This window comes from Capra hircus, chromosome 11 (genome assembly GCF_001704415.2).
Source record: "Capra hircus breed San Clemente chromosome 11, ASM170441v1, whole genome shotgun sequence".
Lineage (NCBI taxonomy): Eukaryota > Metazoa > Chordata > Mammalia > Artiodactyla > Bovidae > Capra > Capra hircus.
The window spans coordinates 74,020,744-74,042,870 of NC_030818.1; the positions used below are offsets into that span (position 1 = coordinate 74,020,744).

Consider the following 22,127-nt stretch of genomic DNA (forward strand, 5'->3'; position numbering starts at 1 on the left):
AGGGTTCTTTACCACTAGCGCCACCTGGGAAGCCCCCCTTGTTGTTTAGCCATTCTGTGTATAATAGATTGCATCTGCTAATCCCAGTGGTTTGACTTTTTGCCTTATGCTTATCTATATTATTTGAGTTCTCCCAATGAATGTCAACTACTTTAATCATCTAGAATGTTATATGAAACCAAACACTAAATATAGCACCTGATTAAAAAAGAGACTCACTCTGAAGCTTGTGTGGGGACTCTACAGTATGGATGCTCTGGGCTATAATTAAATCTTACTTCTTTACATTAGTAGAAACTTCAGACTAAAACAGAAAAAATGCTTTTAGTAATTTAGAAGTTTTTTAAAAGCTAATATAGCATCAGTGCTCTCTGGCTGGAATTTCAGATTCACTTACTGTAGTTACATATCTGCAGAGACACTTTCTCAGGTAACACAGAAGCAGTGGAATTGAAGTCAGAAGGCCTGAGACAGAGGCTTATCTGTTAACAGTGTTGTGTGAGGGGCCCCCTTCTGAGGCTCGATTCCTCCATTATTAGATCAGGTTGTTGGTTAGATTATACCTGTGGCCCTTTCTGGTCTTCCCAGGTAGCACTAGTGGTAAAGAACCTGCCTGCCAATGAGACACAAGAAACATGGGTTCAATTCATAGGTCGAGAAGAACCCCCAGAGAAGGAAATGGCAACCCACTCCAGTCTTCTTGCCTGGAGAATCCCATGGACAGAGGAGCCTGGTAGATTACAGCCCATGGGATCACAGAGTCGGACACGACTGAAGCGACTTAGTACATACATGTGGCGCTTTCTAAAAATCATTATGTTTTGAGATTTTTACAAAAGCAATAAATACTAGGCCTCCATATCTCTTGTATATAATTCTAGTGCAACACTCCTACCCCCCAAAAAAAGAGGAAGGAAAAGAAAAACTAATTTAGAAAAAAGTTAGTGAATTAAGTTTTTCCTGAAGTTAACAATAGGCATTGTTGAACCTTCTCATTTCTTTTGATAAAGAAACCCTAAAATTCTTGCAACTTGAAAATATGATATGGCATCTCATTTTACAAAGGCAAATGTCACAGGTCTGAAATTTTTAGTGATAAAGCAATAAGACTTGGATGTTCAAAGATAATCTTTATTCTTGTGAAATGGAAGTTATCTTGGCTCCCAAGCTCACCATTTTCATCAAGGACAGGTAAACTTAAAATTTGCCTTCTAAGGTAAGTTACTCATTTCTGGTTTTAAACATGATCAACTTGAGATTAAAACTCAGTAAATGCAAGGTCCCCACCTCCCCCTCATACTTCCACTACCCGCCTCTTCCCACGGGAGATCTAGAGTTGGGACAGGGCTGCCTTACCTCGCCTCTTTTGGCCTTCTTGGCATCTTTCTTCCCAGTGGCCTCACTGGCTCTAGCTGGTCCCACCCGGCCTGCCATCTGCTGATGTCATCATGGTCCCAGCAGGGCTTCCAGATTGGAGGTCCTGGCACTTATCCTCCTAGGTGTCCAAGCTGAGCCCAGGCTCTTCTGCTGCCTGGTCCTTTAAGCACCTCTATGCCCTGCTCACCTGGGCAGTCAGTAACATGGACCACTTTCCCTCAGCCCAGCAATGAGGCACAACAGCCCCTCTTTCAGTCATCGCCACTCTATGCCAAGCTTCCCTGGTAAATTGCAATGCTCCCAGACTACACCTTGGAAACCACCTTGAACTTCTTTATCAGGCCGGGGAGTTTATGGTGTGCTGGTAAACTGACTCTAGGAGGCGGATGAGAGCCCTGGTTTGTGGGTTTTGCCCCAGTTTTCATGGCATAAATACTCTTTGTGGTTGATTCCAAGTTGGGAAGAGATGCATCAGTAAACTTTCATGAACTGTGATGACAGCAAACTCCAGCTTAGCTCTGGGTTTACCCGCAGAAAGTGGAGGAGGCAGGGTTTTGTGCATCCTCCAGTGTCTAAGCTCTCCTCACACCCCTCAAGAACCTCTCCTTTTAAATGATGCAAATGGTCTTACAAAACGGAAAGAGGGCCAGACTTAGAAAACAAACATTGTTGCTGGGGGATGGTATATAGTTAGGGAGTTTGGGAAGGTCATGTACACACTTCTATATTCAAAAGGGATAACCAACAAGGACCTACTGTATAGCACATGGAACTCTGCTCGATGTTATGTGCCAGCCTGGATGGGAAGGGGGTTTGGGGGAGAATGGATACATGTATATGTTTGGCTGAGTCCCTTCACTTTTCCCTTAAAACTACCACACGTTGTTAATCAGCTATACCCCAATACGAAATAAAAGGTTTAAAATTTGGGGGACAAAAAGAAGGTCCTCTATCTCATCCCTTCAACCAGATGGTTAACCATTTGGGGCAGGGTTTAAGATTCAGCCTCATCTCTTACAGTACTTGTCACAGTGACTTGCGGGAGGCACTCATTAATTCTGTTGACTGATTACAGTCTTTAACAATATTGCTGTTAAAGACTGAAAAGCTCACTCCATTTTCCCTAATAGAGCCCTAAAGGTGACTCGCTTCATGTGATTTTTCCCTACAGACTGGATAAAATTAATCCAGTGCCCCAAAGATATTTATTCCTGCACTAGAGTATATACCCACCACATTGTCAGGGAATTTTAATACAGCAAGGCTTGGGGTTCTGTCAAATGCATTTTAGTGGGTTTGGTTGAAATTAAACTAGTGTATATCATGATATACATTAGTAGGTAGGGAGATTGGCTTAACTCACTAACAGCCTCTGGTCAACATCATCAGTGGGTATTAAGTCTTTGATAGTCTTTTAAAACCAAAGTGTATGATTCATTGCAGCAAGGATGGATTGAACACCTGCTATTTGCAGAGCATGGTGGGTGCTTCAGGAACTGAGAAACTGTGTAGGACAATGATTCCCAAAGTGGGAGCTGGGACCAGCAGCCTGAGCATCACCCAGGAGTTTGTTAGAAATGCCAGTAACTCTTGAGCCCCATCCCATACCTATCTACTGGATTCTTGGGGGCCCAGCAGTCTGTATCTAGATAAGCCCACAAGAGGATTCTGGTGTGTAATGTTTGAGAGCCACTGATAGAGGACAGACTGCTCTGAAAGAGCATAGAGTATATTGTCCTCTGACATCACTTCACTGAATCTCTCCTGCTTAAATTGACCAAAGTGGTAGGAAAGAACGCATGTCTTGTAGAGAGAAGGAGGTCCTGCGTTCAGAATCTGGGTCTGTCATTCAAAGCTCAGTGACCCTGGGCACCCGTCTTTCTTCTCCGAGCTTCTGTTGCCTTATCAGTGAGTCTCTTAAAGTTCCCTCTGCTCCCCAAGTTCCTCCCATCTGTTTCGTTTTTGCAAGTCTGCAGGCTTCTCTTGTTTCACTCATTTCCCTTTCTTCTACCAGCCCTGGGCTGTGCCCCTACTGCTAGGGCAGCACCTTCAGGATGACAGAGAGGGACTCTATCTAAATAACTCTAGGTTTTCAGAGATGTACAGCTCACACTGGCTTGGCGGTGCTGGGCAGCCTCCACCCCACCCCCCACCATCTTCATGTGTCCATTTCACCTTAAAACTCTTGCTGTCTCCATCACTGCTTTTCTGGGGTGACTGTGCAGTGTTGCTGCTTTAGGAGCCTCTGGCTGAGTCCAACCTTACAGAGGGCCCAACCTAGTTACCTCTGCCTTCAAAAATAGAAAAAACTGGGGAAGTAACACTCTTTCCCGCAGGGGTGTTTCCTGCTCAAACACCTACTTTTCAAGCTTTTTGTTGCCTATAGGATAAAATCCAAGTTCCTGTCACTTGTTGAGCCCTTACTATAGATCACAGACTTCCTCCGCAACTTTAAAGTATTTTATCTGACTCTGGAATGACCCCTCGAGATAAATACTCTATCCCCGTAGTATGGATAAGTAAATACGCTCTTTAAAAGGTTGTGTCACTTGCCTAGTACTGCAGCACTGCATTGTTGCTGTATGATCCCCCAAAGAGATGTCCACCCAGAACCTCAGAATGTGACCTTATTTGGAACAGTCTTTATGGGTACAGTGAGGGTGAGGACCTTGAGATGAGCACATCCTGGATGAGGGTGGACCCTGAACCTAATGACAAGCCCTGAGAAGAGAAGGAGGAATCAGTGAGACACGAGAGAGAAGGAGGCCCTGTGAAGACAGAACAGAGATTGGAGCTATAAGGACCCGGGCCAGGGAATACCAACCGTTGCTGCAGCTTCAGAAGCTCGGAGAAGGCAGGGGATGGATCCTCCCAAGGGAGCAGCCTTGTCCACATCCTCCTTTTTGCACCTGAGACCTTTAGAACTGTGAGAAAACAGATTTCTGCTGGAACTTCCCTAGCAATCCAGTTGTTAAGACTTTGCCTTCCAAGCAGGAAGTGCAAGTTCAATCCCTGGTTGGGGAGCTAAGATTCCCACGTGCCTCATGGCCAAAAAACCCAAAGGTAACACAGAAACAGTATTGTAACAAATGCAATAAAATGGTCCACTTCAAAAAAAAAAATCTTACAATATATAGATTTCTGCTGTTTTAAACCACCCAGCTTGTAGAAATGTGTTATGGCAGCCCCAGGAAACCAAAACAACCACTGAGCTATTTTAAGAGTGGAATGTGGGTTCAGACTGGGGCCTAACTATAGCACCCTGCTCCACACTGCCTAACCCAGCCTCCCCCTCCCTCTGTCCCCTTACCTCCCCCCCCCAACCCCGCATTCTCCCCCTCCATCCCACCCCCAGTCCAGGCTCAGTGGACTTCTCGGTGTCCTCAGGGTCCTTCTGCTGTCCACGGCCTGTGGCTTTGTACTTGCTGTCCCCTCGTCATGGCACGCTGTTGTGGACTCAGTGTTTGTGGTACCCTCCAAGTGCATTAAAGTCCTAACCCCCAATGTCATAGCATTTGGAGTTGCGGGTATTTGGAGGTAATTGGGTTTAGATGAAGTCATGAAGGTAGAGGCCCATGATGGAATTAATGTCCTTGTAAGGAGAGGAAGAGACACAGAGCTTGCTCTGAAGTCCAAGCAATAAGGTGGCTGTCTGCAAGCTGAAAAGAGAGCCCTCCTCAAAACCTGGACCTGCCAGCCCCTCGATCTCGGCCTCCAGCCTCCAGAACTGTGGGAAAGAAATGTCTGTCATTGAAGCCCCCCAGACTGTGGTATTCTGTTACAGCAGCCTGAGTGGACGGAGGCACACGCCCTCTCTTCTTCCTCACAAATTCTTGCTGAACTTTTATGTCCAACTCAGATACCTCCTCCTCTGAAATGTCTCGAGACTCACTTCTGCTGCCCAGGCACATTTCATAGATTTTCTCCTCAGCTGGACAGGGGTCTCTCCAGTGTATTACTTCTTGGCAGACTAAGACCTTATCTTTTCTTTGTGTTCTTGGTTGCCTAATAAAAGCATAGTCAATGTCTGATAAGTGAATGAATGACCTTTGTTGCTGGACTGTGAAACAGATTGAAGATCTTTCAACCACGTGTTTTCCGACTGATTATGAAAGAAGTCACAACACAACTGAATGTTGATTAAAAGGAGCCTAATGGAGAGTAAGAAAATAAGAAAAACATGGGTGCACTTAGCATCCAAATATGTTGCTCATTAAACCGTCAAAGCTTGGCATAATTTCCTCAGTGAAACTTAAGTATTTTCCAGGTTTATAGAAGTTCCTTGGAAAAGTGACAGGAGAGTTGGCTTTGTCAGGAATCAGGCCTAGTCCATGAGGGCCAGCCGAGTCAGTAGTGTTGGAGGCCTGTCCAATAGCCATTTCTCCTTCTTCCTTGTTGGTAGTGTCTGTCCCCCCACTGTGAGGCTCAGGGTGAATCATGAGTGATTGAAGCCGTTTATGGTGGTACCAGTTCTTCTAGTGACTAATTTGGAAGTGGGTGCGTGACCCTGCTCTGGCCAAAAAGACATAATGGACATTCTAGGGAGCTCCCAGGAAAGAATTTCATCCTCCTGAAAAGGGCAGCATGGGAGGAAACTGTTTCTCTCCTTCTGTGGGATAATGTATCTGTGTATGATGCTAGACTGTGGTACCAGCTGGCCAAGATGGGGAGAGGTAGCCTGTGATGGCAGAACTGATTCCCCAAGGGTGGCAGGGCAACCCTGGAAAGCAACATGCCCCTTGCAGATGGGTTTGAGCCACCAAATAACTAACCTTAGACCTGTTCTAACCAAAGACCTGTTATAGAGATATTTTCTCTACCGTTAAGCCATTGTGAGTTGAGTTTGGGGTTACTTAAGACAGAAATAATCCCAACAATTCTAATACAAGCTAACTACCCAAAAACACCTCTGGCCCCACTCCAGGAGAGATGGCTGAGAACTCTACCATTTGTAATTGATTAAAGAAAAGTTCTGTATGTTAAATTATAAGTTTTACCCTTGAGAGGGATTAATCACTGAGCTTTTAACACCTTAGCATTTATTCATTTATTCCTAAGCATTCCTTCCTCCATCAAGCATTTATTAAGTGCCTTTTCTATGCCAATCGCTCTGTTAGACTCTGGGATAAAACACACACACACAATGAACAGTGAGTATCAATGTATACCTAACAGTCAAATCCTTTATATTATTCTCTCTGAAGTTATTTAAATGTATTTTTTGTTTGTTTAAAGGCATTTTTGAACTTGGGCTTGACTTAAAAAGAATTCCCACTTACAGCTACACTAATCCAAAATCATGAAGAAGATGAAAAGAATGTAGATGACTTGTGGGGAAGTTTTATTAAGAGAAGCAAAGAAATACAGACCCCTAAGAACCTGCCCTGAACCTAGAGCCTGTTGTACAGAGTGAAGTCTCTGACGGCACGAGAAAGAAAGAGCAAGAGGCCTCCAAGCCAATAGAAGAAAGACTGACTCAACCCTAACAGCTGCTAAAAATAGCAGAGCAGAGTTATAAGCTTTCCTGTCCAAACAGATCTAAAGCTGGCAGGTAGTCCGGGGCTAATAGTGAATGGAAGGGTCAGAGCCATCTCAACCAGAGACCCTCACAAGGGGTTCTGATCCTCGCTCAGCTATGAGCAGAGCCATCGCTGGCTTCCCACTTGGCAGGGCTGGGTGCATGGAAAGCCAGAGGCACCAAGGAGGGGAGGACGGGTGAGAGACAGAGTTGCTCCAACCCACCCTGAACCCACTTCACTGAAGTGAGTTTTAATAAAGTGAAAAAAGAATTTTTTAAAATAAGAACTATAATGGACCAAGTGTTTGTTCTGGTTTTGGAAAAGCTTAGCAGATATCCCTGAATATAACACTTTCAGAAAGATGCTGGCTCTGCCCAGTGTCCCCCATGTGGCAAAGGAAGATTGGAAGAGGGGTGGCAAAGCTTGTTAGCTAACTTATTTCCACCACCCCTTGAGTATATTGCATCTTATCTTAAGAATGTGAGAGGGAAAGTAATGCCAGTGTGAGTTATTTAATAGTTATAGAAATCACTATCACTATCAGAAGCACATGGATATGATTAACCTGCTCATGTCTAACTTGAGTGTAAGTCAGCACACCAGCAGGGCCTGAGAACTTTGTGGAATGAATCCTTGAGAGTGTTACTTAAATCTGGACCACTGTCTTCTGGTAATTATCATTTTGTGCCTTCTTGTCCATTATTCCTTGATGGTCTCATCCTTTTTTGAACCACTTTCTATCCCAAATCAGCTATAGCTGGTTAGGACGTGTCATTCCTCCTGCTTTGCATTCCCCATGGTCCAATGCTAACTTGACCCCTAGCCAAGCAAGGGGGCAGGCTTTGGAGGGTTATTCCCCCATTGATGTCCAGTGAGGCTGGGCAGGTCAGATTGCACAGCACAGCCTGAGGTCAGACATGTGGGTGTAGACTTGGGCCATGCCCTTTACCAGCTATGGAACCTTGGGCAAGTTATGAACATAGTCTCAGTTTTCTCATCTGTAAAATGGACATATAATCATCTTTCTGCCATAGAACCATGAAGATTACATGAGATAAGTAGGTTGGGACCCAACCAAAGAATATCCTGGATGCTAAAGATTTTAGAATCTGAATCTGAAGGCAATAGGAAAACCACAGACACTTTTTGATGAAGTAAAATTGTCTGAACTGTGTGTGCTTCTGGGAGATATGCCAAAGACAGCAAAAAGGGGGGTTGGAGAAGAATCTTGGAATGAATCCCATGAACCTCAGGCATCCAGTCTTCTGTTGGGCCCATAATGTCCTCTTGATCCCAATCAGCCATCATGGAACAATGCCAATTAGGTGACATGGAAGGGAGAGGGACCCACAGGAGGGCCTCTTCCTTCCCAGCTTTACCTTGCGCTAGAAGATTTCAAGGGCTTCTTTTCTCTTACAAGAAAGTACCTTTTAAAATGAGACTTTTAAAATGCTTCGCAGCCTCCGGATTTTACCTGCTAGTGCTTTTAGTGCAGCATCAAGAGTAGAAACCCTGCCTGGAGAGCACGTCAGGAGCCTCCCCTGATCAGTGGAGTAATGTCTCCCCAAACTGTCCTCATCCTGGTCTCCAGAAGCTGTGACGATGCTGCCTTATGTGGCAAAGGGGATTTTGCAAATATGATTAAGAGCCTTGATGAGATGATACAGGTGGGTCCAAGCTAATCACATGGGTTCTTCCAATTGGAAACCCTTCTTCTGGCCCTGGGGTGTGACTATGGAAGAACGGTGAGAAATGCACTGTTGCTGGCCTTGAAGACTGGGGAAGGGCTCCTGAAGGAAGGACTGTGGGCAGCCTCTAGAAGCTGGAAAAGGTAAGGAGTTAAGTTCTCCCCTACAATCTCCAGAGAAAATGCAGTTCTACCAATGCTGTGGTTTTTGCCAGTAAGTCCCATTTTGGACTTCTGACATGCAGAATTGTGAGCTAACACACCTATACCGTTTAGACACTGAGTTTGTGGCCGTTTATTATGGCAGCTGCAGAAAAGGATTACACTTACCAGGGAGCTGCTCGGCCCTCAGCACAGGGCAATCAGCAGTTTAAAAACGAAAACAGTATCATTGTATCAACAGAACTCACATGCTATGGGAGAGAAAAGTGTTAGTCGCTCATTCATGTCCAACTCTTTGCAACTCCATGGACTGTAGCCTCTATCCATGGGATTATCCAGGCAAGAATACTGGAGTGGGTAGCCATTCCCTTCTTCAGGGGATCTTTCTGACTCAGAGATCCAAACCCGGGTCTCCTACATTGCAGGCAGAGTCTTTACTGCCTGAGTCACCAGGAAGTATAGGTATGGAAATGTACAATTGGATGCTTAGTTTCCTGTGGCAGCCAGAACAAGTTATCACAGCTTGGATGGCATAAAACAGAAATGTACTCTTTCCCAGGTCTGGGGTCCACAATTGCAGAATCAAGGTGGTCAGTAGTGCCACACGCCCTGGAGGCTGGAGGGGAGAATCCCTCCCCGCCTCCTCCAGCTTCTGGGGGCTCCAGGTGTTCCCTGGCTTGTGACCACATCCCTCCAGCCTTCTGCCTCCATCACCACAGCACCTCCTCATCTGTGCCTGTCTTCTTTGTGTGTCTTCTAAAGACATCAGATTTAGGGTCATCCAGGCAATCCAGGCAATCACCACTGCAAAGACATGTTTTCCAAATAAGATCACATTCACGGGTTCCAGGGATCTGGCCATGTACCTATCTCCTGGAAAGGTGGTGACAAGGAACCACGCAGCCCACTACAGATCTCCAAAAATGACTACTGTTCCTGGAGGACAACTTCAAGGGAAAATGACATTGAGCACTTTACAAGTATTATCACATGTGATCACCTAGCACATTGCTAGGTGGGGGACAGGTAGGAAGATGGGGATAAGATCAGATCTGGATTTGGAATGATCGATTGCCCTAGTTGGGTAGTAGAGATTGGGTGAGGGGAGGAGAGAGGAAGAATAGGGTCAAGAAATGCTTCCCGAGTCCTGAGATGGGATGCCAGGCCAGGGAGTGGCTGCTGGAATGGTTTAGGTTTGAATATCTGCAGTGAGGGCATGGAGCCAGCCCTTCTCGAAGCCCCTAGCCTGACCCCCTAAGAACTGAGCTCTTTTGAGTATTGGGACCAGAAGAAGAGGCACTGTGGAGCGGAGGCCTCCATCTCCTGTTGGCCTGGGCCTTGTCACCTCTCAGTGTTCAAAATCTTTTTCTGCTCCTTCAAATCCCCAGCAGGCTAGGAGAGGCTCGTTAGGGTATATTTCTATGGTGCCTCTTCCCAGAGGGGCCCTGGCTCAAGTGCTTTTGGAAACGTGACATTTCCGTAGAGGCCTTGGGATTATTCAGCATCCACATATTGCTTTGCACTCCTTGGGCATGCATCTTACTTGCCCCAAATTTAACCTGCCTGGGCCTCAACTTCCTCAGCCAGGCTGAAGCAGAATAAGTGTCTTCCAGCTCTGACATCTAGGGAGCCATGATTCTGCCGGATGCCCCTGGCCGTAAGCCGGGCACTGAGTCTGAGATCACAGTGTCCTGCCCGGAGCACGCTTCTGAGGATTCCCGCTGGAGCTGTGCTTGTGCACCACCTGGAGCACCTGGAGTCCAGCCCTCCTTTGCCCCTTCCTTGCTGTGGGCTCCGGAGCAAGTCCCCTCTCGTCTCTGAGCCCATTTCCTCACCTGTAAAATGGGGACCTGGGTAGTACCCAAGTCATAAAGCTGAAGGAAAGAACACCACAGAGCCTCGAGGCAGGATCCCACAGGAAACAGGGTCACTGCCCATGACCAGTGCGTGCAAGGGGATGAATGGTTGGTATTAAGTTGATGTTATTTCAAAAGCAGGTTATGGAATAGCTGCTGTTTCAAACGCTGGGCTGGAGGAGAGCTGGCCCAGCTCATGAAGAGATGCTCACACCCAGGATGGAACAGACCCAGAGACACCCCTGTCCAGGGAAGAGAAGGTGGTCCTCACTGTGCTCTCTGCCACCCAGAGGCCCCAGGAAGGGAGCAGAGCACTGGGGCTGTCAGATGGGGGAGGAGGGGCTGAGGCCGGAGCCTACCTGCTAGGGCAGTGTGGCTGTGCCTGTGAGACATGTGCATGCTCACCCATCACACTCATCACACACGTGCACTCACACTCATCTCACATACGTAACTCTCACTGTCACAAACTCTAACACAAAACATGTACTCATACACTCTGAAAGACTCATAATCATCCTTGTACATGCTCACAGTGGTCCAACAAGTGACCCAGGGGAGGGGCAGAGCCGGGGAGACCTTAACATGGATGCAGAAGCAACAAGAAACGGAGAAGGACAGAGAGACACAAAGAAGTGACATTCGGGCTGAATGTCAGAGAGGAACACCACAGTGGGGTCAAGAGAGGGACCCAGATGTAACCACAGGCAGGGCCCGAGGGAGACGGCAGCCCAGCCCGGTTCTGAGTAGGTCCTGCAGGAACAGCAGCACCAGAGTGGTGGGCGCGACCTGGCCAGGAGGTGGCTGGTAACTCCCATTTGACTTGTTCTGTAGAGACTTGCCAGCCATTCTGCTGGGCTTTCCTGAGAGCTCAGATGGTAAAGAATCCACCTGCAATGCAGGAGATCCAGGTTCAATCCCTGGGTTGGGAAGATCCCCTGGAGAAGGGAATGGCAGCTCACTCCAGTATCCTTGCCTGGAGGATTCCACGGACAGTGGAGCCTGGTGTGTTACAGTCTGTGGGGTCGGACATGACTGAGTGCCTAACACACACACTGATGCCCTTGAGCCCCATTTCCTAGGGGGCAGTCTCTGTTATCCACCACGAGGATACTGAGAATCGGGGAGCTGGAATCATCTGTCTGAGTCCCCTGTAGCATCTAGGCCAGTGCCCACAGTTGATTCCAGAGGGTTCCTGCCCTCCAGATGAAGGCTCCGAACCTCTGAGCCAGAGGAGTCGGTGAGGGGTCTGGGCCCTGTAGGAGACATCCTCCTGGCCCACCCATCTACTCTGCAATTGCTGCAGGTATACCCTTTAGAGTCCTTGCACGAGTGTCCTGTTTCCTGCCCCACTGCCCACCACTCAGCCTCCCTGAGGCTCACGCCGGCATGCAAGTACTTGAGAGTAAACCCACTGACCAGGACCCCTCAACCACTGCAGGATGGAAGCAGACAGATAAATATTATCCCCCTCGTCCCGCTCCAGTCACCCAGCCAAACATGCCCAGGTGCCTTCTGCACGGCTCCTCAGAGGGTCCCAGAGGGACTGAGCCCCACAGCCAGCGGCAGGGACACTCCCGCGCACACCCTGTATTTACCGGCTTTCCTGTCTTCCCTCCCTGGGAGTCACTCTCCCAATTAAACCACCTGCACACAGGCCCACGTCAGGCTCTGCTTTCAGCTGAGGCCCCAATCAGGGCCCTCCCCGGGGCCCAGCACCAGGGGAGCTGGGGATCTTCTCTCCTCCCACTTCTGTTTCCCCAGGACTCTAGGGTTCTGCTCTGATCTATTGTTTGCTGGATTCAGGAGCCACTGCTTTTCCCCGGGGGGGCACACCACTCTTGTTTATCCAATAACCATTAATTCTCAGCAATCATCTCTAGTCTCAAACTGTACAAAGAGAAGTTGCCTTCGGCAAACAGTTATCCTATGAGTGGATCCTGGGATCGGCTGGAGGTTGGGACGCCCTCCAAGCTTCTAGCCAAGCCCGTAATTCTGTCTTCACTTTAGGACACGTGTCATAGGCAAGTCACCCACACAGCCATTCATGGTCTTGGGTTGTGTGGGTGTGTGCATGTGTGTTTGCAAGATAGATTTACTTTATCTTTCGATTGTAAAAGAATGCATGTCAGTTGTCCAGATAATGCAAGATGCATAGCGTAGAAACTGAAAACACTTCGCCCCCTTTTCAGTTGAGTGGGGTTATTCTTTTTTTTTTTTTAAATTTATTATAATTTTTATTTTTGCCCCACAATGCAGCATGTAGGATCTTAGTTCTCTGACCAGGGATCAAACCCACACCCCCTGCATACCCGAAATGGAAGCTTGGAGTCTTAACCACTGGACCACCAGGATAGTCCCTGCGTGCGTGTGTGCTCACTCAGTCGTGTCCAACTCTTTGCGACCCCATGGACTGTAGCCCACCAGGCTCCTCTGTCCATGGGGTTCTCCAGGCAAGAACATTGGAGTGGGTTGCCATGCCCTCCTCCAGGAGATCTTTCCATTCCATGGATGGAAACTGCATCTCCTCTGTCTCCTGCATTGGCAGGCGGGTTCATTACCACCAACGCCACCTGGGAAGCCCAGGATAGTCCCTAGTTATCTTTAATTTACCCCAGCACAGGACACATTCAGCATCAATGAATAAGGCCTGTTGGTCCTCTCAGGGACAGCCAGGTGCACTTATACAGTACCATTTCTCCTTAAGGAAATCATTCACTCATTCAGTGGCTGTTTTGAGCACCCACCAGGTGCCACATTCTGGAGAAGCAGCCACGAGGGAAACAGCTGAGACTCTTGTGGCCTCACTGTCTGTCTCTGACTAGCTGTGTTTTCCCTGACCGCCTCTCTTCCTCGATTGCCTCTGGCTTCAATGAGGGGCTGCAGCTGCCCTCCTGGGTTTCTCACATTCATAGGGAAGGGCTGTGCATATGATCCAGGTTGCAGAACGGGGTTGGGAGTGTACTGTCCTGCTGCTGAGCCTTGGCAGAGGCTTCAGACAATCTGATGCTCCCCTCTAGTCCTGAAAGGCCCTGTTTCAGGTGGCCTGTGCTCAGCTGAGGGTCTATCTTCGTGGACATAGTACCGTGGCAGAGCTGGCAAGCATCTTGAGAGCACGGGCAAGGTGGCTCCTCTGGTCTTTGCTGATGGATGCCTGGGCCGGCTGGGCATCCTGGGTGCTCTCAGCACAGGTCTGTTAAACAGGTGGCATGGCTGAGAGAGGAGGATTGTGGAAGGCCAGGGAGCAGAGCAGTGAGGTCAGCAGTCAGGGTAGGAGGGGGCGAGAGATTTCTCTGTGGAACCCGCTCCCTTCACAGGGTTCGTGGGGAGGAGAGGCCAGGGCATGGGGTGGAAGCAGGCTCATCAGGAAACCCACAGGGCCCAGGGGCTGGGCGTGGCCTTGCCAAGTGGGAAGCTCCACAGAACCCCAAGAGTTGGCATGTGTGCCAGGAAAGCAGGAGGGATTCACAGAAGGCACAATGTGCTTGTCCCTTGCGCCCAAGCAGGCTCAAACAGTATTTATCAGCTTTTTCTTTTTCCTTTTATTAACACATGTATCTTGATTGTGTTGGTGCTAGTAAAGAACCCGCCTGCCAATGCAGGAGACATAAGAGATGCAGGTTCAGTCCCTGGGTTGGGAAGATCCCCTGGAGGAGGGAGGGCAACCCATTCCAGTATTCTTGCCGAGAATCCCATGGACAGAAGAGCCTGGCTGGCTACAGTCCATAGGGTCGCACAGAGTCAAACACGATTAAAGCAAGAGCATGAGCACTTGGTTAAACATAAAAACCATGCCTCCTTTAATATTGTGTGATGATTCAAAATTCAGAAAACTAAGATCATAGCATCTGGTCCCATCACTTCATGGCAAATAGATGGGGAAACAGTGGAAACAGTGACAGACTATTTTGGGGGCTCCAAAAGCACTGCAGATTTTGACTGCAGGCATGAAATTAAAAGACGCTTACTTCTTGGAAGAAGAGTTCTAACCAACCTAGACAGCATATTAAAAAGCAGAGACATTACTTTGCCAACAAAGGTCTGTCTTCCAGTAGTCATGTATGGATGTGAGAGTTGGACCATAAAGAAAGCTGAGTGCCAAAGAATTGGTGCTTTGAACTGTGGTGTTGGAGAAGACTCTTGAGAGTCTCTTGGACAGCAAGGACATCCACCAGCCCATCCTAAAGGAAATCATTTCTGAATATTCATTGGAAGGACTGATGTTGAAGCTGAAATTTCAATACTTTGGCCACCTGATGTGAAGAACTGATTCATTTGAAAACACCCTGATGCTGGGAAAGATTGAAGAGAAGAAGGGGATGACAGAGGATGAAATGGTTGGATGGCATCGCTGACTCAATGGACATGAGTTTGAATAAGCTTTGGGAGTTGGTGATGGACAGGCGTGCTGCAGCCCATGGAGTCAGACACAACTGAGCGACTGAACTGAACTGAACAACTCAAAATAAATGTTTGAATCCCAATGGGGGGAAATGCTGCTTTATTGAAACTGTTGTTTGCTGTTTAGTCACTTCAGTCTTGTCTACTCTTCTGCAACCCTGTGGACTGTAGCCTGCCAGGCTCCTCTGTCCTCGGGATTCTCTGGGCAATACTTGAGTGGGTTGCCATTTCCTTCTCCAGGGGATCTTCCTGACCCAGGGATTATTGAAATTACCCTCCTCCTAATTTGATGTCATATTTCTCACCTTTGGAAGCAAACCCTGACAGGTTTGAGCTGAGGTTAGTAGTTTTTTGTAGTTAGTATGAGAAACAGACAGAAACAGCTGTGATAGGGTCAAGTCTCTAACGAATCTGCCCCCTGAGGTTCTGCAAAGGGCCCTCACAGATGATCTCAAGAGATCCAGGAGTCACCTTCATCCAGGGCCTGGAGGGCTGGGTTCCTCTCTTCTCTTACCCAGTTCTGCCTTCCCCAGGGAGCCCACCCTGAAAGGGCTGGCGTCCTCAGCAACTCCCTTCCTCCTCCCTCCACATAGTTTCTTGTGTTTCAAAACAACTTATCTCCCTTCTCTCCCTTTATGTAAATTCCTAAAGCCTGTCACTGATCTTGACAAGACGTTTTGTCAAATCCGAGGAAAGTAATTTATGCTGTGGTGTAAGAGATTGGTGGCTTCCCTGGTGGCCCAGAGGTTAAAGCGTCTGCCTAATGCGGCAGACCTGGGTTCGATCCCTGGGTCAGGAAGATCCCCTGGAGAAGGAAATGGCAACCCACTCCAGTACTCTTGCCTGGAAAATCCCATGGACAGAGGAGCCTGGTGGGCTACAGTCCACGGGGTCACAAAGAGTCGGACACGATTGAGCGACTTAACTTTCAAGATACTGATAGACTTAACCATTCAAAGGAGCATCTTCCTTCTTAACAGCGTTCCTACATTCAAAAAACGCCCCAAACAGGTGGAATGCGCACAAGAGACCGTTTTGAAGTAGGGTCTCTTCCAATTCCACGTGCCTCCTGGGCCACTCCTACCCTCTTCCTTCAAGAATCGGGCTCAGCTGCGGGCCCTTCTGCGGCAAGCTCAGACCGGCGTTTGGGCTGCCAGGGTGGGCGGGGACACAGGCCTGGCGCGCCGGGCAGGGGAGTTGTCCCCAAACCTCAGCCCCCGCCTCTCCGAGCCCGGAAGGAAGCCGCGGTAGAGGAGGGGGCGCCCGGGATGCCCCGAGCGTGCCTCACCTGCGGGAGGGCACGTCCCGGGCTTTTATCTTCCGACACCGGGCCTGCAGCGGGAAGGCCCTGACTAGCCCATCCTTCCTGCCGCCGCCCACCCAGAGCTTCCACGCAGCGATCGCCGCCCGGTGCCGGAACGCGGGGCCGCGGGGGCCCCTGCAACTCGCTCCAGCGCTCCTCCTCCTGCCCCCGCACCGGGTCGGGGTCCAGAGCGGAGCGCCTCCCCCCGGCCCCTCCCCTGCGCCCCCCTCCCACCGCCGCCCCAGCTCCGGACCCGCTCGCCGAGAGGGCGGCGACTGCGGGGAGGGAGGGGCGCCGCCCGCCTCCCGGGGCCTGGAGCGCGCGTGGCCCCGGAGCCGCCAGCGCCGCGCGGGGACTCACTGTGCCGCGCGCCCGGGCTCGGCTGGCTCCGCTCGGCGCGCGGGCGGGGCAGAGGATGCTGGCGGGCTTCCCCGGCCTCGGCCCGCGCTCCCGCCGCCAAGGGCCCCGGGTGCGCCCCTAGCCCCGCTGCCACCGCCGCCGCCGCGACCACTGCGGGGCCAGAGGGAGGGCGCCGGCCCCGCGAGCCGCAGCCCAAGAGGCTGGCGCCCCCGGATTTTCTAGCCGCCGCCGCCGCCTCCTCTTTTCTCCAGCGGCCGGGCGCCTGTGGACGCTGAAGGACAGCCCTGCGCCTTTCCCGGCCTGACGGCGGGAGGGTCGCCCCCCGGCCGGGGGACCGGGGACCGCGGCGCTAGCGGGGCGGCTCGGCTCCGTGGAGAGCAGCCCCCGGGCGCGCCAAGCCCTCCTGCCCCCTCCCGCTGCACGCGTGACCTGGCCTCGCAGCCCGCGAGGGGACTGGCACGGGCCACGCGGCTCTCGAGTTCCCGCACAGGTAAGCGCAGGGGCAGGGCCTGCCTTCAGGAGCAGACAGTGCTCTGAGATGGGGAGCCCCAGGGGCCAAAGGGCTGGCTGGGAAGGGAAGTAAACAGAGAAAGATTTAGGAACCCCCCAGGCTGGCGCTGGTTTCTTGAAGCATGTTTTATCCTCACATTCTAAGACTTGGGCCTGGAGGCGACTTAGATGAGGAGATCAGAGGGGTGAGAGAGACTGAGATGACACTGAGAGAGACCAGGGATGGTGGAGAGGTAGCCAGGCCCGTCCACAGCCAGAGACAGGAAGCAGAGTGTTTGGGTGGACAAGACTAAGTATGTGTGTGGTCGGGTGGTGGCCGTGAGCGTTGGGGTGGCGGGAGAAAGGCCTCGGTTTTGGAGCCTCTGGCAGCAAGGATTCTTCCCGGAGGGCTGGGGCAGGTCGTGGAGAAAGCTCGGGTAGGAAGGAAGAGGGGCTTCTACTCAGTGATGTCCTTTTAAGTTCCAGATGGTCAGCTCTCCCTGAGCCCTGGAATCCCACTCTGCGTTCCTGCCCGAAGTGGCCCCAGGTCTCCGAGAGTCCCGGTAGGTGGCCCGTGCCAGAGCACTTCCTCTGCTCTGCGGCCGGCTTCTCCGGAGCCAGTAGAAGCAGATACCAGCCAGGATGCCGAGGACCCAGGGCTTCTCCGAGCCCGAGTACTCCGCTGAGTACTCGGCCGAGTACTCTGTCAGCCTGCCTTCGGACCCTGACCGCGGGGTGGGCCGGACCCATGAAATCTCAGTTCGGAACTCGGGGTCGTGCCTCTGCTTACCTCGCTTCATGCGACTGACCTTCGTACCAGAGTCCTTGGAGAATCTGTACCAGACTTACTTCAAGAGGCAGCGCCATGAGACCCTGCTGGTGCTGGTGGTCTTTGCGGCCCTCTTCGACTGCTATGTGGTGGTCATGTGCGCCGTGGTCTTCTCTGCTGACAAGCTGGCCCCCCTCGCCGTGGCCGGGGTTGGGCTGGTGTTGGACATCATCCTTTTCGTGCTCTGCAAAAAGGGGCTGCTCCCCAACCGGGTCACTCGGAGAGTGGTGCCCTACCTGCTGTGGCTGCTGATATCAGCCCAGGTCTTCTCCTACCTGGGCCTGAACTTCTCCCGTGCCCATGCGGCCAGCGACACGGTGGGCTGGCAGGCCTTCTTCGTCTTCTCCTTCTTCATCACGCTGCCGCTCAGCCTCAGCCCCATTGTCATCATCTCCGTGGTCTCCTGCGTTGTGCACACACTCGTCTTGGGGGTCACCGTGGCCCAGCAGCAGCAGGATGGGCTGAAGGGAGTGCGCTTGCTGAGGGAGGTGAGTCCTGCCTTTTGACCCGGCCAGTGACTTCCTTCCCCAGCGACTCTCAGCTGAGATGGTACCTATTTCAGACGGTGGGTGGTCTGGGGCTCTCATCTACGTGTGTAGGAAGGACCACCTCTCTCTCAACCCCTGGCTTCGCAGGAGCGCTGGTCTGTGGTTGGCTTGAGGGATCAGAGGATTTCCGGACATTGGCCACTCTGTCAACCCACGCCCAGCCTGAGTGGGTGGCCGGAAGGGCCTGGGTCTGATCTCAAGCGAGGCAGCCTTGTCTTTGTCACTGACCCCTGCCTGGAAGGACTCTTGTGGGGAAAGAGGGCTCCCCTGGCTTCTGGCCTCTTAACTTGGCATTGAGTGGCTTCAGCAAGAGGCTGACTGTGTGGACTCAGTGTGCCTCTGCCCAGTGGGGACGGTGTTTGCCTGCCTAAAGTGGCTGTTATCAAGATGAAAGGTTGTGGGTGACCTCAAAGAATGAGATGTGAAGGACTGTGTGGTTGTCACAGATCCCACTTCTGCTGCTGAGAGCTCAGGGTGCTTGAGCGCTCAGATGATGGAGTGGTGGTCTCCCCCGGGAGCCGTGGTGCAGGGATACAGACGGGGACAGGGTAGCCAGCCATAGTGAGGGAGGGTCTACTGGTTCTGGAGGAAGCTTTCTGCTGGAAGGGGCGGAAATTTGGCTTTAACTTAATAGACAGTCTGTGCTCCCCACTAGGTGCCAAGACCCTGGGTAGGTGCTGAGGGGCTGCGGAGATGTGATGCCTGGCCTTCTGAGCTGGGTCACCTATGGGGCGATGGGGGTTCCATAGGGCTGAGAGTCTATGCATTCCACAGCTGTGTATCCTACTCGCTACCTTTTCCTCATTTTGTGTATGAGCCCAGAGATGGAGAGTGACCTCTCTCAGTTCACACAGCTAGGTATGGCAGTGGGTAGCTGGAATGTCCATGTCCAGATTCCCATTTCTGGACTCTTCCTTCTATGTCACACCACTGCCCCCATCTCAGCCAGAGTCTCCTGGGATGGCGGGGCTGAGTCTCCAGGGGCGCGGCAGTGCCAGTGGACGACGCAAGCACGCTGTGGGGCCGCCCCATTGCCTCCCTCTTGGTTAGAGGGAAACACAGGTTTTTTCCTCTGTTTTAACTTTTCCCCCAGTTCTTGGACCAAGATTCTTCCTGTTTTCCCTATCTGGCTCATGCAGTCATCTCACAGAAGCTTTGTGCCTTGATTCTGCAGGGGCCCAGCCCTGGGCTGGTATACATGGATTCATGCAGGCACAGTGGAAGGTCCCTTTTCCTCCCAAGGCCCTGTTCATAAAAGGGTGACAGCCTGCCATACCCCTAATGACTTCCGAGTTGGTGAACTTCAAGTTGTGCTCCTGCCAGCTGAGGGCCCTGCTGGAACCTATCTGGGCAAGAATGGTGAGAGGCATTCCTTTTGGGAATCAATGAAAAGTACAGCTTGTGGGCAGATCAGTGGGCATAGCAGCCCTTGGGGCCTGGGATCAAACTCTGAACCCTTTACTTTATCTAAGCAGTCACTTCTAGCTCTTTTCTCTTTACCAGGGTCCCTGGGCCCCATGAATTTCCAGTATGCTTCGCTGCCCATGAAGGAGGCAAATCAGACATTCTCCACATTGGAGCCCAGAGGGTGAACGCTTGATTGTTGATGTCTTTGGGGCACTGCTGAGAAACAGAAACTCCAAAAGATTAGGAAACAGGAGAAAAAAAAAAAAAGAGAGAAAAATAAGTAAATCAAGAATAGCAGTTGTTAGCATCCCAGGAGAGCATGACCTTGACATAGAAGCAGTGCCTTGGATACAGCTTTGGGACTAGAAGGGGAGAGAGACGGGGCTCCCAGGGTCTGTTTGGGAGCCTGAGATAGAATGCAGGAGGCCCCAGCCTTCAGTGGGCTGTGTTCCAGAAGTTTCTGAGTCACTTGTTTGGGACTAATATGACTTTTTGAAAAGGTGCCTGCGTTCCCAGGCCCACCCACCGGAGTCTTAAGTCATAGGGGCCCTGCATTCAGTTTCTAGGAGCACGATGGAGCCCTGAGGCCCCTGCGGCCCCCTGCCGCTGTGGGGAGAACACCTCCCCGCCACAGCCTTGGGATGAAGCTCACCTGCCTGCTGCTCCCCTGGGCCTCTGAAACCTCCCGGGATGGGGTGCCGGCATAGAAGAGGGCAGGGCTGGAAGACAGGGATGTGAGGACCAGGCGGCCAGACCCCCTTTCCCCCGACAGTCCGAGTAACACCGGGCGCCTCCTTGCGTCGCTTTCTCCTGCCCACAGACTCCTTTTGCTTTGTCTTCTCCCATCACCTGTTGGCTCCAGCCAGGGACTCTCTCCTGGGTTGGTGGAGGGTGAGCCCAGTTTCACAGTTAGAAGTAGACACTGGGTTTCTGGGGCTTTGTGAGTGCCAGCAGCACCAAAGGAATGTTCCCAGTGCCTGAGTGTGCTTCCCCTGGCCCTTCATCCCCACAAACCGTACTTGAGTCTTGGGTGGGAGGAGATAGAAGGACATGGGGGCCTTGGGGTAGCCTGAAGTATCAGAGGCAAGCCACCCAGCCTACCTTGCCTGGCTCTTCTCATGGAGGCAGGCTGGTTGGGGTTCCGTCAGGAAGAGCAGGTGGAATCAGGGGCTGTGGGATGGGGTGTCACTGGGGCTTCACTTATTAGTGGGTGAGTGGCTTTGACTGAGCACAAGTATGGGCCTTGCAGCTTGCAGGTCTGGGACTGAAGGGAGTCAGATAATGATGTCAGAGGCTGTGGTGGAGGAGAGCATGATGTGGGGCTGGGGAGGGAGAAGCAAACTGGCTTTCTCCACATCCCTCCCCTTGCCTGGGTCCTGGCCCAGCTTGCCTTTTACTGCCCCATCGGTGAGCTGATGAAGCAGGGAGGGGGTCAAGGGCAGGGCCAGGCAGCTGCTGATGGGTGAAAACGAAGGGAAAGATGGGGCAGGAAGAAGATGCAGCCGAGATGGGGAACATTCCTGTGGCCAGTGGCTGCTCTCAAGGCCCTCCCATGTAGCCGCAGACATCTGTTAGCTTCTGAGGGGGTCCTTAAAAAATGAATCTGACAAGTTAGGGTTGAGGAACCCCTGAGAAATCGTTTACAGCTTTATTTCCTAGCAAAGAGGCTATTCAGGAGCAAAACTCTCTCATGGAATTAATAGCCTGTTAAGACCTTTATTCACAAATTAGAGCATGATGGAGCCATGGATGTGTGATTCCTTTCACACCTACAAATTACATAGCAGATCATCTACCTAGTGAATGCGCATTTGGCTCTGGGAGGCTGGAGGGAGCTCATGCTGCAGTATATAGGCTGGAACTGTGTATAGGCTGGAACTCAGGTTCACACGCATCATCTCAACTAATCTTGGGTGTTACTGGCTCCATTTTATAGGTGAGAAAAGTGAGGCTTGGGAGGATGAGAGAAGAGAGGAGGACTGGCAACTAGAGAGGGATCACTGGTGAGGGGGGGATGATGGGTGAGGGGCAGGGGGCATCCCTGAAAGCCTCTTTTTCTCTGTGACCTCTTTCCTGTGTCCTTGGCTGTCCCCTGATGTCTTTGCTATAAGCAGCATTGAAGAACAGGGCCAAGAAGTGGGAGGCCCTAAAATATCACAGGGAGCACCTCTCTGTTTCCCCCTGGGAAT

The 22,127-nt window shown here is 51.1% G+C and overlaps 1 protein-coding gene across 1 annotated transcript in view; it reads left to right on the plus strand.

Moving 5' to 3' along the window:
• Nucleotides 16,784-22,127, plus strand: part of ADCY3 (adenylate cyclase 3) — an 87,709-nt gene continuing 82,365 nt past the window's right edge. The window contains exons 1-2 of the mRNA XM_005686948.3: nucleotides 16,784-17,155; nucleotides 17,635-18,471. Coding sequence (XP_005687005.1) covers nucleotides 17,797-18,471 — 675 coding nt within the window. The 5' untranslated portion in view covers nucleotides 16,784-17,155; nucleotides 17,635-17,796. The remainder of the gene's footprint in view (nucleotides 17,156-17,634; nucleotides 18,472-22,127) is intronic.